At 51.4% G+C, this 17236-nt stretch overlaps 6 protein-coding genes and 1 non-coding gene across 7 annotated transcripts; 6 read left to right on the top strand and 1 right to left on the bottom strand.

Annotated features, from left to right (window-relative positions):
- The first annotated feature begins 1722 nt into the window (after positions 1-1722).
- On the top strand, positions 1723-1795 carry BDW74DRAFT_t193. The gene has a single exon. It is a non-coding gene; the product is annotated as a tRNA-Lys (tRNA).
- A 738-nt stretch (positions 1796-2533) lies between these two features.
- BDW74DRAFT_182500 (uncharacterized protein) lies at positions 2534-3007 on the top strand (the record flags this gene model as incomplete). Its single annotated transcript, XM_073730281.1, has 1 exon — positions 2534-3007. The coding sequence occupies one exon, from the start codon at positions 2534-2536 to the stop codon at positions 3005-3007; it is 474 nt and encodes a 157-aa protein (XP_073579390.1).
- A 1367-nt stretch (positions 3008-4374) lies between these two features.
- On the top strand, positions 4375-7946 carry BDW74DRAFT_188097 (uncharacterized protein). The gene is made up of 9 exons (XM_073731646.1): positions 4375-4808; positions 4839-4918; positions 4972-5552; positions 5613-5776; positions 5822-6064; positions 6134-6390; positions 6446-7089; positions 7128-7261; positions 7324-7946. The coding sequence occupies exons 1-9, from the start codon at positions 4497-4499 to the stop codon at positions 7765-7767; spliced, it is 2859 nt and encodes a 952-aa protein (XP_073579389.1). The 5' UTR covers positions 4375-4496; the 3' UTR covers positions 7768-7946.
- BDW74DRAFT_91689 (putative zinc metallopeptidase) lies at positions 7947-9382 on the top strand. Its single transcript, XM_073734071.1, has 2 exons — positions 7947-8051; positions 8097-9382. The coding sequence occupies exons 1-2, from the start codon at positions 8039-8041 to the stop codon at positions 9362-9364; spliced, it is 1281 nt and encodes a 426-aa protein (XP_073579388.1). The 5' UTR covers positions 7947-8038; the 3' UTR covers positions 9365-9382.
- A 782-nt stretch (positions 9383-10164) lies between these two features.
- BDW74DRAFT_170640 (uncharacterized protein) lies at positions 10165-11214 on the top strand (the record flags this gene model as incomplete). Its single annotated transcript, XM_073727195.1, has 2 exons — positions 10165-10266; positions 10300-11214. 2 exons carry the CDS (start codon positions 10165-10167, stop codon positions 11212-11214), a joined length of 1017 nt encoding a protein of 338 aa, XP_073579387.1.
- Positions 11215-11439: 225 nt separating this feature from the next.
- BDW74DRAFT_188093 (uncharacterized protein) lies at positions 11440-13347 on the top strand (the record flags this gene model as incomplete). The annotated part of the gene is made up of 3 exons (XM_073731645.1): positions 11440-11499; positions 11532-11999; positions 12077-13347. 3 exons carry the CDS (start codon positions 11440-11442, stop codon positions 13082-13084), a joined length of 1536 nt encoding a protein of 511 aa, XP_073579386.1. The 3' UTR covers positions 13085-13347.
- Positions 13348-13512: 165 nt separating this feature from the next.
- On the bottom strand, positions 13513-17204 carry BDW74DRAFT_182494 (uncharacterized protein; the record flags this gene model as incomplete). The annotated part of the gene is made up of 7 exons (XM_073730280.1): positions 13513-13714; positions 13798-13977; positions 14080-14598; positions 14675-14784; positions 14863-16035; positions 16541-16810; positions 16866-17204. The coding sequence occupies 7 exons, from the start codon at positions 17202-17204 to the stop codon at positions 13513-13515; spliced, it is 2793 nt and encodes a 930-aa protein (XP_073579385.1).
- Between the last annotated feature and the right edge of the window lie 32 nt (positions 17205-17236).

Below are 17236 nucleotides of genomic sequence, written 5' to 3'. Positions count from 1 at the left end.
GAGGGCTCTTAGGTCTGGGAGAGGGTTTGCGACGGTAGGTCTCGCGGATGGCGATTGGGGGCCAGGAAAGACGCGAGGAAATGTTTGGTGACAGTTTGGCGGTGGTGGTGCTCAAGAAGGCTCAAGGCAGGTCAGGTCAAGTGTGAGTGTCTGAATGTACTGAACTATCTGGGAGACGAGTGTGTATGAAAAAGAGGTTTTCCATCGTGAGGGGAGCAGAGGGTCTATATAGAGGTTAGCAACCAACAAGTGACGGCATTGGTCACGAAGAGTTCCCTTACAGTAGCGCATGGTTGCCTGGACCGGCTGACTCGAGAACGCTAATCGCTAGCTGCAGGCTGTGTTGCTGAGATTCGCTCTTTGGAGGGTGCGCCACTGTCCTGATTGGCTGAAGCAGTGCTTTCAGTCGGTCTGTCCCTCTCGCAGCCTATTCCCTTCTTAGGTGTCGGCGTCGCGGACTCACTCTCTCACCGTCGTCTGTGGCTTGACACCTCGTATCTGCGCCTCAGTAATCACCGCTGTGCCACGATTCTCATTTCCACCTCCAGGGGGGGTCCAGAGTCCGAGGGTACATTCTGTGTGATCTTGAGGGTATCCATTGTCGAACAATGTATCGATGATGCAGTGTTGACAATCGTTGGCTGTTGAGGCTCGATGGACTTTCAACGCCATTCGCTCCGCAACCGCCTTGGTAGGCGCGACCATCACCCTGAGACGTCGACTGTCTGAACCGGTCTGCCGGTACCAAGCCATCTATTTTGGTTCTCCAAGAATAACTTGATGATTGATAACAGTTTCGCCGAGCGCTTGGTAATGTTGGAAATCGATGATGAAGTTGGAGAGTGTTGACCTTGGAAGTCTGGCCGCTTACCCCTCCTTCAGCCCTTCAGCCTCAACTCTCCAGCCTCAGCCTAGACTGACCCCGGTTAGTCGCAACGACTGCGCCCCGTATCACGTCAAACCTCTCTTGTGATTGTCGAGTCTCCCTCTTGTCAAACACCTCCAGCCACAGTGAGATTAGGCATTGTGCCGTGAAGAGCGAGCAAGCCTCTTACGACGGGACTTAATGCATGCACACCATCTCCGTCTGCACGTCATCACCAAGAGCTCTGTGACAGGCACTGCCCCCTGAGCTAGATGACGCTTGACGCGCGCGAAGACGGACGGACCACAGAGCCTCTCCCTTATCTCAGTCCCCCAGATTCTAGCGCCGGGTTGTTTCACGCTTCGTCGTTTGGCCCTGACATCCAATACTTCCAGCTTCAAGAACTTGAGACGAAACTCTACGAAATCAGAGTCTACCGCTGACACTGTCGCTCCCCTGGGCGTTACGCTTGCCGCATTACAAATCATGGCGAGTTATTCTTAGCAGTGTTTGCAGCCTCGTGTTCGATCGCTCGCTCCCTGAGTCCGAGGTCATGGCAGTCGTCCGCGCAATTTGCCTACTAAAAATATATGTTGTCGGCTGAGCGCCGATTACAGACACCTCTCGCCGTCTCCCAGGACCCTTCAAGCCGTCAACACAGGCTCCAAGATTTTACTCTCGCTCTCACTCGCCGTCTGATCCTCTCGACCCCAACACTAGCGGTCGAACCTCCCCCCTGCCTTGCTAGAATCGGCACCGCCGCCGCCAGGGTCCAGTCCTGACAGGTCAGGACCAGGACGGTCGCAAAATGCGATGCCGCTTGTGGATGTTGTCCGCAAAGCAATCTTCAACAAGTAGCCGGGCTAGCTCAATCGGCAGAGCGTGAGACTCTTAATCTCAAGGTTGGGGGTTCGACCCCCCCGTTCGGCTTCTCTTTTTGCTCCTGTTGCAACCGCTGGCTCTGTCTGGTTGCGAAGAATTTTTTTTCTGCGGCTCGGTGGGTATCCAGGCCCAGTTTCCGTGAGCGGCCGGGTGCGTAGTGGACTCTGGGTGACGGATTGGATCCACCTGCAGCCCTAACCTTGCAATGAACGGAGCAAAGCCACGGGGCGGTGCTGATAACGATCAAGGAATCGTGCAGGACAATGGATTGTTGGTGAGTAGGGCTTGGCTGTGCATGCATGCGAGTAAATAATAATGGCCTTGGATTAAGGTTGTTGGTTTTATCTTCGGTTTTCGAACCAAGGATTTAGATATCGTAGCCACGCATCGGGGCCAGGGGCATCCGAGCTAATATGGAACTCTATAGATGTTACATTCTTTTTCTGCTTGCCGCTTCATTCTATCTACTTATTCGATGATAGGTTTTGGCGTCTAGAGATGAGGGCAAGGTCCAATCAATTTTAAACGCCGAAGAGACTTTGAAACAATGTTCCCAGCGCAAGCTCTTTTGGCCGTGATGATGATTGGTCGGTGATACAGGCGACCTGTATTTATATAAATAACTCCCAAGGACAGTTCGGCATATCCGCTTCAGTACATCAGCAGGATCCGTCTACTCGGTAAGAAGCTTTCGAGGTTTGTTCACTGGACGCTCTATACTGTCTAGCCTTCAACTACTCTCAGAATACGCGGGTATTCCCGAGCCAGTCTCGGGACCCGAATACAATGGCCTCATACTATGAAGTCTACATCGCCCGGTACACCCTCGCAATACACGACCCCGACATCCCAGGCCCACGCCTCCACCACACAATCTTCGTCCAAACCAGTCCTGACGGCAACGGCTTCCTGCACCAAGTCACGGGCGACATAACAAACCCAGGCGGAATGACATATCTCGTCCAAGACAAGAAACCGCAAGACGAGATCCAACTCCCTCAGTCCCTGGAAAAGCTGGGTGTCACGCCCGTAGAGACGTACCCAGAGCAGTGGGAGAGAGTCATCCGTGCTGTACCGCCACCGCCGCAGCAGAAGGCATTCAATGTGCAAACGATGAGGACGGAGCCTTTTAAGAGCAAGGACCCACTGACGTTCTATCAGCCGGGTGAGGAGAGGAGGCCGTTAGTTAAGTGTACTGAGTGGACGATGCAGCGGGTTATACCGGCTTTGAAGGCTAATGGGTTACTTTTGGGTGGATAGGGAAGCTAATGGATGCTTGGTTTGTCCTGTTATTTTGTCCTGTAAAGAGATTCTGCTGATGAAGATGATGATGCGATGTAATTCCAACTAGCTCTAGACCCAACCGAATATTGCCCCAACAATAAACTGACAGACTCTGTCCAATCTCCGTAATGATGATGGGAGACAGTTCCAACTAACTGTAATTTAAAGCGAATGGTGATTCAACGATAAACTGACAGACCATGTACCAATATCCTCCACGACAGTGAGAGACAATTCGGATCAACTGTAGTTCAAACGAATGCCGAGCCCAACAATAAACCAGCAGACCATGTCCCCTCTCACCCCTCCAGTAAATTCGACGGACGTCTACGTAGCCGTAACCATCACCAGGGATCCAAGGCGAGAAAATCATCAACAAAGTCGTAGAGGTCATGTTCCACTTCCGCCTCGGGCTCCAATGCCTGCTCGTCCTCGTCCCCGTCTTCGAGCAGCTCCTCGTCGTCCCAGTCATCATCCGAGTCCTCATCCCACCCCCATCCTGGGACATCAAAGAAGTCGTAGATGCGATCGTCCCATCCGGGCCAGGCCATATCCATTGTTACGTAGAATAGGATCAGTACCTGGGAGACGGGCTTTTGATTCTAAGATAAGTTGGGTAGTTGTGTTAGTTGTGTAGTGATAGATTTCCGGGGAATGAACTCACTAGGATGTATATCGCGAAGCGCTCGTAGAGTGGCGCGGCCATTTCGATGGTGAGAATAGGCTTGCTTTGTGATGATTCGAGTGTTGTGTTATTGATCCTCGGTTGGACACCGTCGAAGGTGGAGACAGTCGTGTAGTGATACAGTAGGAATGGTTGCGGAGAGGAGAGAGAGGAGGAGGTTAAGAAGGAAAAGGGGGGCCTGAGATTGCCTTTGCATCCATGATATTATAAAACGAGAGATATGGCTACTTGGGTATAAAGTGTGATGTTTGTGTGGTTAGTCTCATTCACTATTTCACTTGCAAGTGTTTCGTTTGCCTCAGGCCATTGGATTGATGTCTTGCCCGCGGGCCCGGGATAGTCAAGCACTTTCCCCGTTCGTCCAACAGCCTCTTCCGGCTTCCATACCTTCCAATTTATCGCCATGATCCGTATTTGAAGTTCAAGAACCCACTGAGATCAATCATTGCCTTCCGCTTTCTATACTTATTTGGCACTAAGGCGTGACCATGGGCCATAATGCGGGAAGGAACAGCTGCAATGAGGCTGCAGACTTGCCAGACCTACCAATCGCCGACCGCCAGGTGCACCTGCAGGCCTGGGCGCACAGCCTTGTCTAGGTCGCTCTTATAACTTCCCTTCAGCGCCCCGAAGATGTCATCTTTCTTAACCCGAGCTTCTCTGTGCTGCCGAGCATCGACCCAGTATTCATTGCGAATGACTGCAGAAGCGAAGGACAATAACTATCGAACTACATAGCCGTCCGGTCATAACGACAACTGAAAGCTTGTGCCGCACACGATGGATCCTCTATCAGCAATAGGACTGGCTTCGAATATCCTCCAGTTTATTGAATTCGGTACGGACTTATGCGGAAAAATCTACGAAGTCGCAGGATCTACAACGGGCCTAACGGAAGAAAACGCGCACCTGAGTGAGATAGTCGAGGATCTGAAAAGAGTAACAGACGGCCTCTCCACCAGCCTCAAAGGAAACAACAAGCATGAGGTCAAGCTGGCCAAACATGCCGCGGAGTGTAGGGACTTGTCGGCAGAGTTGATGGGGATTATCTCGAAGCTCAGAATTAAGAAGGGGGATCGGTTATGGTCTAGTGTTCGCGCGGCATGAAAAAGTACCATGAAGGAGAGGAAGGTTTCCCAAATTGAGAAAAGACTCACCGAGTATCGAGCGCAGATTATTCTGCGTCTCAACGTCATGCTATAGTAAGTTTGCCCTTGCCCTGCCTCTGTGATGACCATCTCTAAGTATTGGCCAGCGATGAACAGTCGCCGATCAGCGAGCACCTGAAGCGGATTGAACAGCAAGCTATCGACTTGGACAATCATCATGGTACGGAGTTAAAAACACAGCATGATCAGCTGAAGGAGATCATTCAACGACTGGAAAGCATGCACATTAACAATCTTCAACAACCGAGCTCGGCTACATACCTCAATTCCATGCAAGACATACGGACATCGCTATCAGTGCTAGTTTCGAGCGCCAGGGACATCCCGCGGGAAAATGAGATTCTTCGTGCATTGTATTTCCCAAGCATGTTCCGCCGAGACGACACGATCGGTCCAGTTGTAGGGGATACATACCGCTGGCTTGTCGGAGCGGACGATCGGTCAGATAAGAGCACAGACGAGGAAAACACGGACGAGGAGAGCGATGATGGCAGTAATAACGCAGCCTCCACTCGCAGTCATGCCGAAAACACTGCGGAAGTTGTTTCGCAGCAAATTACAGACTTGAAAGAACATGATGTTGACTACCAGGAACTGCAAGCCAGTCCTTTCATTATGGGTGGAGAACATAGGGAAAGGAAAGATGGTGAAGCTCGGAGCTTTGATAGTGATATCTCCTGGAGCGATCTCTAGTGGGCCTTGGAAACGGGAAGGTCATCACGAAAAGAAGCTGCGAGCAGATTTTTGCATTTTTTACTTCACGATTACTCTGTCTTCTTCATATATGGGAAGGCAGAGTCCGGAAAATCTACGCTTATCAAGTATCTTGCGGATTCCGACAATGTCGCCGTGAGGCAAATCTTAGGCGAATGGGCTAAAGGGCGTCGCTTGGTAATAATTTCGGCCTTTTTCTGAAGTGCTGGTGATAAGTTGCAGAGATCACTTGAAGGCCTCTACCGGTCAATCCTGTTCCAAGCACTTACTCAATGCCCGGAATTGGCTACCAATCTGTTCGAGCACGCACCAGTCTTCTCCGAATGGCAGGAGGTCAGATTGTCTCTGCTGAAAAAGAGTATGGTCAGACCAATAGAATCCTTGGATACAGAGAGGTATACACTCTGTCTGTTTATTGATGGCCTTGATGAGTATGAGGGCGACAGCGTTGATCAGGCCGAGCTCGTCAAAAACATTCAGGATTGAGGACGTCCCGAAAACGTCAAAATTGTCTGCAGTGCTCGTCCGCATGAGGAATATATGCAACACTTCACCAATCAGCAAAGAAGCATACCGCTCCACGACTACACCAAGGGGGATATACTGGAATATGCAATCACAAATTTCCGAGACTCCCCCGCATCATCTCATTTTCATGAAGTCTCTAGCCTGTTTGCGTTGGCTAAGGAGATAGTGACAATTGCAGATGGGGTTTTCCTTTGGGCCTACTTGACTGCCAGATCATTTAGCCAGAAGATGCATATTTACACCATGGAGAGGTTGCAGGAGATGTTGAGGGCCACACCCCGGAGCTTGGACAAACTTCTTTGATCAGATGCTAGACAGAGTCGATCCCTTGACTTGCGCGCGAACTGAGAAGTTTCTCATCCTTGCTGCACACAATCCAACCTACTATGGGCTCAATGCTCTTTCCTTTTTCTGGATGGATGATTTAGACAACCTAAAATTTCCCTTCGAAAATCTCATGTGCTCATATTCAAATGCCGAGATTGAGCAGAGGTTGAGCTTAGTGCAGAAGCAACTCAGAGACCTGACTAAGGGAATGTTAGAGGTTCAACCATGGGAATCCATTAGCTATAGGCACGATAATTTGTCCCGCCATCCTTTCTTTGCCAACCGGATGGGCTTTTTTCATCGTACTTTTCGTGATTACCTACTGGATCAATGGCACGATAAGGTGCTTCTAACCGTCGAGATCTACGTGCGAATAGCTTTGGCAGGAGTCAAGTTTTCTTGCTCGATGGACTTCTACGGAAAAGCTGGCCGACCATGGCCCAGGTTCTTGAATCTGGTAATTATCGAGGGTACATTCATCTGGGTAGGACAGGAAAAGGCACCTTTGCCAGACCACTACTACAAGGAGATGAATATAGTCTTTGACGGCTATGAGAAACTCCTGAGTTTATCGTCGCAGGATCAACAGAATACTAGCTCAATAACTACAGTTGTTGAGCCGTTGATGCTGTGTGGTAGAAACAAATTAATGCAGTTCTATTTTTGCCTGAAGAAGCGAAAGCTCGAATATGTCGGCCATTTTCGTTTCTTATTTATCTGGCATGGGTTGCGCCTACATCTTCATATTTTATACAACGTATCATCGAGTTCCCGAATACTCATCGGCTGCATGATCACTTGATCCAAGTCTTGTTTAACTCACTATGTGCAAATCCTACCGGGGAACCCTGCCCTATTACATCGAGAAGGGCGTGACGCCAGCCTCCTCGTTGGCTTTCTGGTTGGAGAGGGAACACCAAACAGTGGAATCATTGACTGTACCCGTTTGGTTGGCGATCTTGGCATCAACTACTATGAGCACAATTGCCAACCTCCGCGCGGATTCGGGTCTGTGGGGTATACATTACTGGCAAATGATCGAAACCCTTCTAGAGTGCGGAGCAGATCCGGATATTGTATTCCTTGTTTCCCTCGTGTACTCGGGACTCGACGACGAGGAGGGCATAAGATACATGGACATATTGCAGTTGATAGAACTCAATCAGCCAGCGAACATGCAGTCCCTACGTCGATTGATAGGCTGTCCGACTTTCAAAATAGGGCAGTGGTGGAACAGCACTACGAATATTAGTTTGATGTGGTTCTCGCACCGAAAACCAGACTATGCCGAAGAGACGGCGCAGACGGTATAAGCAGGCGACGGGTTCTGAAATCAATGAAGTCTCCAGGATCATAGCTGTGATCGGAAAATCGCATAAGATCCCGGATAACTTCGTCATACAGATCTATTAGTCCGAGGGCGCGAACTTCCGAGTGGAGGGATTGCCGAGCTCGAGGGGTTTGCCGAGATGTCGCCCAATCAACCAGTCATCCTTATCTTGGAGTTGGAGACATTTAAGAGAACAAATTCCCCATTATTTCAGGGTTCGAGATTCAATCGTTCTATTCACCTCACTGTCTACCATGCAGCTCCTAGGTAAGCCCCGCCGCTAGAAAGGGAATCAATCACTAAGCTGAACAGGCCAAAACAATACCCTCCACGACATAGTCAACAAGTACCGGCCCGACTTGGAGCCATACGAATCCATCTATCGCAAAATACACAGTTCTCCGGAGCTCTCCGGCCAAGAAAGACAGACCTCCACACTCGTCGCAAATCACCTCCACCATCTAGGTTATGAAGTCCATACCGAGATCGGCGGATACGGCGTCGCAGGCGTCCTCCGAAATGGAGACGGTCCTACAGTCCTTCTCCGCGCAGACATGGACGCCCTCCCGCTAGAAGAGAAGACTGGACTTCCCTATGCTAGCAATCGAACGGTCAAGAACAAAGCTGGCGCCAAAGTCCCCGTTATGCATGCTTGCGGCCACGATACCCATGTTACCGGGCTAATGGGCAGCGCGGAGCTCCTAATAGCCGCACGAAAACAATGGTTTGGAACTCTGGTTCTGATCTTCCAGCCAGCAGAGGAAGAATTGTCCGGTGCGCAGGCGATGATCGACGACGGACTCTACGACAAAGTCCCCAAGCCGGACGTCGTCCTCGCACAGCACGTTATGCGCATGAAGGCCGGTACCGTCGGGATCCGGGCTGGCCGCCTACTTACAGCGTCGGATGCATTCGATGTGAAGATCTACGGGCGCGGAGGACACGGCTCATCGCCGCAGACGTGTGTCGATCCAATTGTCATCGGCGCAGCAATAATTACTCGCCTTCAGACAATCGTTAGCCGGGAGATTACACCCGGCGAACTTGCCATCGTTACCTGCGGAAGTATCAACGCAGGCCACGCGCCAAATATCATACCCGACGAATGCGATCTCCAACTCAGCGTCCGCTCTTACGACCCCAAAGTCCGCGAACGCCTAAATACGGCAATCAAACGCATCATCGAAGCAGAATGCGACGCATCGGAGACGCCTCAGAAACCGACTATCAAACATACCTTCACGGCCCCAGCCACAATCAACGACGAAGCTACCGTGCGAACACTACTCAAGACATTCGGGTCCTATTTCGGAGATAGCCTTGTGGAAACTGAGCCTGCCGCTGCGAGCGAGGACTTCTCGATTCTGGCTACGGCCGTCGGGGCGCCGTACGTAATGTGGAATTTTGGGGGTGTCGATGAGAGCATTTGGGATGAGGCTGTGCAGAAGGGGAAGGTTGATGAGTTGCCTGGGAATCATTCGCCGTTCTTTGCGCCGGTTGTCGAACCGACGATAGTTACGGCGATCGATGCAATGGCGGTTGGGGCGTTGACGTTTTTGCAGAAGGGTGTTGGGAAGTGACGAGGTCTGTGATGTTCTGCTTTTTTCTTTATTTCTTATGTGTTCACGACTCCATGCCTAAGCTGTGTTTTCCCCCTTCTGTAATTCGAGTATGAATTGGGGTTCTCAGTATATACCACCGTAGGCATTTGGAAGAGTAGGTTTGTAAACCAAGTTGTACCCTGAGTGCTAGGTAGACCTTCATATATCTTAGAGGTGCTGCTTAGTGTACGGAAACAGGGGGTAGCGAGTAAACTTATCTCAAGTCTGTGTAGTCCTATGCGACAAGGGCGACTCGGGAATGTGCTGGGTCTTCAATCCCCTCGTCTTGGTAGAGACCACTTGCTTGTCACCTCGCTGTAGGGCTCCATGACCACCGTTCCTAACCTCATCTCTGCATAATGTAGGATACCAAGAGTCCGCCCAATCCAACCCGCGTTTAGGATCGTTGGTTAGTGGACATGGACACTAGTGACCAAGGCCTTGGCTGAGAGCTCCGTGCGGAATCCCTCGAGTAACGCCATATGAAGACAGTCAGTCTGGTCTTAACTCCGCTGTTAGATGGTCAGCCATCAGACAAAAGGGAGGGACGGCTTTAGGGAACCATCGGAGATCATGTACTGCACAGCTTAAGGCCGGGCTGGCCAATCAGAGCATGGAACGGCACCGTCGGTTGTTGACCCGCCATGGAGTATGGGCATCAGGACATGGACAGGGCAGTCTGGAGCTAAGTGCTCCTTACAATCATTATATAAACGAAGCACGCGTCTTCTGCTCTTGAACTTCACTCTTTCATCACTCAGTTCTCATCACCGACCACAATGGTTCTTTACAATACCTATCCTGCCTTCCTCTACCGCCAGTTCCTGGTCCGCCCGTCCAAGGCGCCGTCTTCTACCTCTTTACAAGGGACAGTTGGGCTAGTCACCGGCGCAAATTCTTGACTAGGTTATCAGGCCTCCTCTCAGTTGCTGGGCATCGGCCTATTCCACCTAATTCTAGCCGTCCGCAACAACACCAAGGGCGAAGCTGCCAGGAGTTCCCTCCTCGCCTCGCTCCCTGCTTCCGCCAAAGACCCAGTAGTCGAAGTCTGGGAGCTGGACCTAGCCAGCTACACCAGTATCATCGCCTTCGCAGAGCGTCTCAAGCAGTCCGGCCTCCGCCTAGACTTCGCTCTCCTCAACGCCGGTGTCGCGAACTTCAACTACACCGTGAACGTGTCGACCTCCCATGAGACAAGCATCCAGATCAACTGGCTCAGCACCGCATTGCTGACGCTGCTCCTGCTTCCGATCCTCGACACTCAAGCCGCGCAGGACCCCGACCGCGCCCGACCGGTCCTCTCCATCGTCGGCAGCGAGACCGCCGCATGGGCGAAATTCAAGGGAGCGCAGGTCGCGCAGAGGGAGCGCATCTCGTTGACCCAGGCGCTAGACGACCCGAAGCACTTCAACATGGGCGACCGTTATTACACCTCAAAGCTGATCCAGCAGCTCTTTTTCTTTGAGCTGTTCGAGCACCGATCTAGTGGTAAGCGCGCCGGTGGCGCTATTCTGAACATGGTCAAACCCGGCTTCTGCTATGGCTCCGAGCTCCACCGGACGGCTGAGGGTGCTTTTGGCAAGGTGCTGAGTGGTATGAAGAGGGTTGTTGGGAGGTCGGTATCTATGGGGGCGAGAACGCTGGTCCATGCGGTCGTGCTGGCTGGGGAGGCCTCCAAAGGTTGTTATTTGTGTGATAACAAGAAGGCGTCTTTTGCGGGGTACGGTGATAGTGAGGCCGGCAGGAAAGTTCAAGATCAAGTGTGGGAGGAGACTCTTTTGGAGCTGAAGCAGGTGATGAATGTAGAAGAGCTGGTCTCGCAGCTTTGATTTGAGGTCTTAGATGACAATGTTGATTAAACCTTGCGTGTTGTTGAGTTCAAGTTGTTTTAGAGGAGGGGCTTCATCCTGGTACCTGGCTTAGTCATACGTATGGCTGATGCACCGCTGATCAATCAAATGCTCCTGCCTTTCATTCCTTCTCTTCCCTCCCCTGTGCGGCTGTGCCACTAAACTCCCCTCCAACCCCTTGTACTCCTTACTCCTTAAGGCACAATGGATATGAAGCGGCCCCTCTTGTGGGTCGACAGTCACCATGCCCTGTCATCAGACTCCGTAGAGCCTGTCACACCTTCTCAACTGTCAAGTACTTGCCTACTTACAAGGTTCTTATCTGTTTACGTTGCCGATACGCCATCCAGCCCGGCGCCCTCACGCGCCACCTCAAGGAAATCCATTCTATCTCTCGATCAGACCGTCAACGCCTTGTCGACTTTGCCTCGGAATTTAAGCTGGCTCGGCCTGAAGATGTGGTCTTTCCTGATGAAATCGAGTTCCCCTTGCCGCTATTGCTGATTCAAGAGGGACTAGCATGCTGCTTCAACGGCTGTGCTCATCTCTGCGCTACCACCAAGCGCATGAAGCAGCACTGGTGCTCAACACACCGTGTTTCTGCTTCAGATGATGGCACTTTCTGGCGACCAGTGCCCTTACAGTCCTTCTTCCGGGGAAACGCCTTTCGCTATTTCACAAACCCTGCGCTGCTGGCTTCAACCTCTGCGCCCCCGTCTCACAGTTCCGCTGATGATTTGACTGCCAATGGGCTGTCCACCACTGTGAGTAACCTTGGCCAGACTATGATATTCATATCAGGAAAGACGTCAAGCTGATACTCTATATCTCATGCTACCAGACTGCCACCACTGCAGCCACAAGCCCAGCATGCCTAGCATCCACACTATCATCTTCAGGCCTACTCTCGTCGGGCATCACTGATCAGAAACTTTTAAACCAATACGCATCTTCGACCTACAAGACGCTCTCCAGCGGCCCCGAAACCGACGATGCATTTCTCACCATAACTCTAGATCTGGGTTCCCGATTCCCTTTCCTGATGCACAGTGTGCTGGCCTGCTCAGCCCTACATCTCGCCTCGACTGAACCCGCCAACAGCTCGTACTATACCTCACAATCACTCCGCCACCAGGATCAGGCTATCCCCGATCTTCGGCTGGCCATTCTGCACGTCGACCGTGACAATTCTCAGGCGATTTTAGCCTTCGCTTTCTTCTTCGTCGTTTGCGCCCAAAATTCCTCAACGCAATGTTCGAAGTTATTCCTCGTCGACGAACACGACGACCCAGCACACTGGTTCCATCTCCTGCGCAACGGCTGCTCTACGCTCTGCTTCGCCTGGGACGACCTGAGCAACGGGCCCTTGGCGCCCTTGGTTGCGCTGTGGGAAGACGACCCAGGAATCGTACTCGCCGCCGATCCCAATGACCCGCTACTGGCGACCATCCTCGCGGCAGTGGCGATCGGAAAGCTTAGTCACGACAAATACCAAGCCTACCGTGACGCAGCTGCCAAACTAACAGTCGCATTTACGTTTATGATGACGCGCGGCCCCGCGGTCAGCATCTGGGACGCGCTCAACGCATGGCCAATGCATGTCGAGAGCCCGTATCTCGCCCTGCTGAGGGAGAGCCGCCCGGGCGCCCTGCTGCTCTTGGCATACTTTGCGGTACCTCTCTGCCCTTTCCAGGACAAATGGCTCCTCGGCCAGCGACTGCCGCAGCTGATCGAGGAGATCCGCCGACGGTTGGTCGGTTCGTGTTCCCCCGAGATCTGGCGACTGTTCAGCGAAATTAGGCGGGTGCACTTTAAGAATACGGGTGCAATCCACTGCCTCGTGGATTAGTCTCTGCCTGGCGCATCTGGCGCAAGGTTTACGTTAGAAAAGGCGCCGTTCGTATATACTGGATTACGGCCCCAGGCAACTGCACACCCAATGTACAGCGCAATGTCTCGTGAACTAAGCTTGGAGTAATTGATCCGTTGTGCTTCGGTGTAGAGGCACTGGCCAGATTAGCTTGGCTGTCTGATAGATATTGCGACTGCTGTCTGGAGAGAAGCGAGGTATCATCTACCAGTATGGGCAAGACTCTTCATCTAAAGGATGTAAATATCTAGTTTAATAAAGCCTAAAACAACAAGTGGTATCACTAAATTCAGAAAAGCCACCCATGATACGACATAACCTGGTTACCTACCCCGAAAAAGCCATATTTAAGCCAAAAACAAACCTCATCCATCCAAAGCTAGCGAGACAGCGCTGAACGATGCAAATCAACGAAAAATAACATCCACCAACGCATCCCACGCCAGATCGTCATCCGGAAATGCCTCGTACTGTGTTCCTTGAAGCTGCCTCCTCACCTTCTCCTTCAGCGCATCGGCGAGCTTACGCATGATTCTGGCGCTATCGCCCTTATCCCCTCTGTTTGGCTCATTGTACTCGGATACAAGGAGGGCCTGTTGCAGCTTTTTACTACAGCGTGAGCAAGGCGTGTGACGTCAGCTACTTGACCAGCACATTGCACTATTTGTTCTGAGACATCATGGAGGACTTACGCTGCAAGGGCAAAGCTCTGCTGCTTAACGTGGAGGCGTCCGATGCGGTAGAGCATCTTGCTCACGGCCGGCGAGACGGCCGACTCGTTTTGGTAGACTTGGTATGCGGCCTCGTAGTACTCGAGGGCTAGTTTGAGACTGCCCTCAAGCTCGGCAAGGTGTCCATACGATGCGTCGGCGCTGTTGTTGAGCAAGTTGTCGTGGTTAGCATGGGTTGAGATAAGAGACGTAGAGGAAATTTAAATATAGATGAGAGCACATATGTCGGCAGGGGGACCCTACCTTGCCACAAAGTGCGAATCGAGACCGAAATACTGCACGGCGAATTTCATCCCCAGGTCGATTTCTGCTCGCACAAGATCCAGGTCAATTCGTAGATTCCCCGGTTCTGGCGCCCCCAGCTGCATATCACCTTGCTGCATGTACATATCGGCGAGGTTCAGGTGGCGGAGATGTCCGACCTGCTCGGGGTCTTCCTCGGTCTTCATCTCGTCTATCTCGATGGCGATCCTCAAGTGAGAGAAGGCTTCGGGCATGCGATCCATGGCCTGGTAGCAGAGTGCGATGTTGTTGTATGTATCGGCTAGCTCGCCATAATCCTTAGGCAGAAGGCGTTTTCGAATATCCAGTGCTCTCTGATAATGCGTCAAGGCGAGATCAAATTTGCCTTGCTCTGAGGTGATGCAACCGGCTACGTTACTTAGTCTGGCGTAGGTTAGGGAGTCCTCGTGCTTGCAGCTGCGGAATGCGACACCAATCAATTGAAGGGCCGTGTGGTAAGAATTGCCTTCATGCAAATACCTGGTTGATTGAGCAGGTTGGCGGTGTTAACTAGACAAATCAATAGGGTAAGCTAAGACATGATTGGTGTACTTACCATGCCGCCGATGCAAGAAGCTTGGGCAATGTCTCGATATGTGCCTCAGGGGTGTCCTCTCCCTCTAGGTGTTTGACAAGAAACATCTGCTCGTACCGCCCAGCTAGTCTCTACACATGGTGAATAAAGCTCTTGCAAGTGTTCCAGTACGACCGGAGGGGGTTGCCAGATTCTGCTTTTGGGAAAACCTCGTACAGAAGGCCTATCGTAACCTTGAATGCATCGAGAAGCGCAGCGCTGTCCATTCGATCCCGAAACTCAATTTGGATCAAACGATGAACGGTAAACAGCCCGGTCTCAATATCCTTGTAAACAAGTCCATTGTCGAGTAGTTCCTGAAGAGCTTTTTTGGTCACGCTATCTTTCTTCAAAAAGCTGAAACGCGAGGAGTCTTTGACGCTACTTGGAGCGAACTCAGCAGAGAACAACGTCTCCGGGATATCGTTTGGTGCAAGAAGGCTAAATAGTGCTAGAATCTCCTTGGTGTTTGGTTTCAATAATCTGAAAGTGAGCTGAAAGGCGACTGGCACACTGTTCTGATAGTAGATACCGCTGCGCTTTGAATCCTCTAGGACTTCGCGGTAATTTGTTGTGTAAAAAGGGAGAAAATCCTGCACCCTGGTCCGTTGGATTTTGATCTGATGCGCCAGAGTGACCAACGCGAGAGCGAGACCGCCAACCTGGTTTGATAATTCCTCACTGGCTGCCTTTTCTGCATCTGAATAGGTCTTTCGACCTGCAAGGTGGAGAAGTAATCGACCTCCGTGCTCGTCGTCAAAGGGTTCTAGCTGCATCATTTCGGCTGCCGGGTCAGCGGCGTTCGTACTGCTTCGGCATGTTATCAAAATAGAGCCGTTTAGACTCTTAGGCCAATAGTTAGCTAGGATTTCTGGATTGTCGATATTGTCGAACACCAATAGCCACTTTGCTTTGGTCTGCGAAAGCCATTTGCGAAGCAAGTACCTATTGTGCGCATGTGAGCTATCCACCGGGGCTTTGGGGAGCTTAAGTTTGATAGAAATTTCCGAGAATCCTTCGTCCAGCTGGAGTTCTGTCTCTCCACACACCCAAAAGACGGCATCTAACTCCTCTTTTTTCTGTTTTGCGTAGGCGAACGCAGTTTGAGACTTTCCTACGCCCGGAACGCCCCAAATTGCCAGAGATCGTAGCTGTTCGTCGGTGGGATCATAATCCAAGTATTCTCCAATTCTTGCCAAATCCTCTTGTCGGCCCCAAAAATGGGGGAATGCTCGGAATGGTAGGTAATCGCACGGTAGGCTGGCAGGATCATCCGACAATGTTTTGCGTTGGATTGTTACAGGATCATCAAACTCGCTGATCCTGTGAATGAGAGCAGTGGCCTGATTAGATAGCCATTAGTTTGACTGCTCGTGGACACTTTGTGGTTGGGGGTGGGTAATTTCGAAGTCCGTTAATGCGCTGGACGTCAACCGAGGGCGCTTGATGGGGTGTGACTCGTCGAGTACCGTACTATAACTACTATAGGAATCTAGACCAAATCGTGTTAGGTAGTATAGAGAGATCAGGACTAGCGTGTCTGACCTCGATCGCTCCTCCTCGAATCTCCTATTGACGCGTCCAATTCCGGAATAAAACCAAGCAGCTCCTTGACGTAGGCTGCGGCGACTGCAGCAGCAGGAGGCTGCCAAATTTTGTTCTTGTGCGAGTCTGCATAATCGCAGATACCTCTAACCACTAGACAAGGAAATGTGTTCATGACTCCTGCCGCCTCCATTTCGAAGCAAAGCACGCCTCCAAACTGGGCACTAAGGGCATCTCTTGTTGTTCCGTCCTTTATCACTTGATTGCCAGAAGTAATCGTCCCATAGTGCACAACCAGCTCACCCTGCCTTGAGCACCACGGCACACTTGCCGATCTCGATCACAAGATTCACATGTGCTGTTACCTGTAACATGAATATATGTTGATTCGAAAAGGACGTCCGTTTCGGGACCTTTGACAGCAAATTCTGAGCCATCCACCACCCAATCCAGATATTTCTTGAATGAGTTCTTTTGATGGGCGTGATGCGCTTTGATATTAGACACGGCACTGAGCAAGACGTTTGGCGGCGTGCTGAGAGCACCGGACAGCTCGAACCCGGTAGTCGTAGCCTTTTCCCGAATCATATTGAACGACTCCTCCATGCTGTCCCGCCGGCTGACTTACGACAACATCGCCAAGCCGAACATCGGCTACCTTGCTCGGAACGCCGCTTCCAATTCCCACGAGTAGACTGAAGCGGATTGAGGGAAAAGCGTACGACATCTCCTTCGCCATTGCACCCATTGTATTTGGCCCTATGCGACCGGCTGGCAGACATGTTATGACGACATTGTGGTTCCTGATGCGGCCGAGGGTGTACACCGCGATAGGGTTCATATCAGCCTGTGGTAGCGGCTCGTGCTTCTCGTCAATCATCTTCTGCGCCGCTGCAAGCTCTATAGGAAGTGCGCATATCCACCCGACGGTATAGTCGCCTGGGCTCAGGCGCCGGCGTTTTGGCATGCTAGACTCCTTATACCAAGTGTCGAGTGGAA

This window comes from Aspergillus multicolor (genome assembly GCF_047715735.1).
Source record: "Aspergillus multicolor strain CBS 133.54 unplaced genomic scaffold BDW74scaffold_36, whole genome shotgun sequence".
Classification (NCBI taxonomy): Eukaryota; Fungi; Ascomycota; class Eurotiomycetes; order Eurotiales; family Aspergillaceae; genus Aspergillus; species Aspergillus multicolor.
The sequence above is the reverse complement of the archived record's forward strand: the minus strand, read 5'-3'. Positions and strand labels throughout refer to the sequence as shown.

What these genes read in the sequence shown, in the direction of transcription:
- BDW74DRAFT_188097 (XM_073731646.1), top strand. Translation starts at nt 4,497, where the DNA reads ATGGATCCTCTATCAGCAATAGGACTGGCTTCGAATATCCTCCAGTTT. An exon ending in GGGCTAAAGGGCGTCGCTTG is followed by an intron (nt 5,777 to 5,821) that starts GTAATAATTTCG and finishes GATAAGTTGCAG; the next exon opens with AGATCACTTGAAGGCCTCTA. An exon ending in TGCATGATCACTTGATCCAA is followed by an intron (nt 7,262 to 7,323) that starts GTCTTGTTTAAC and finishes TACATCGAGAAG; the next exon opens with GGCGTGACGCCAGCCTCCTC.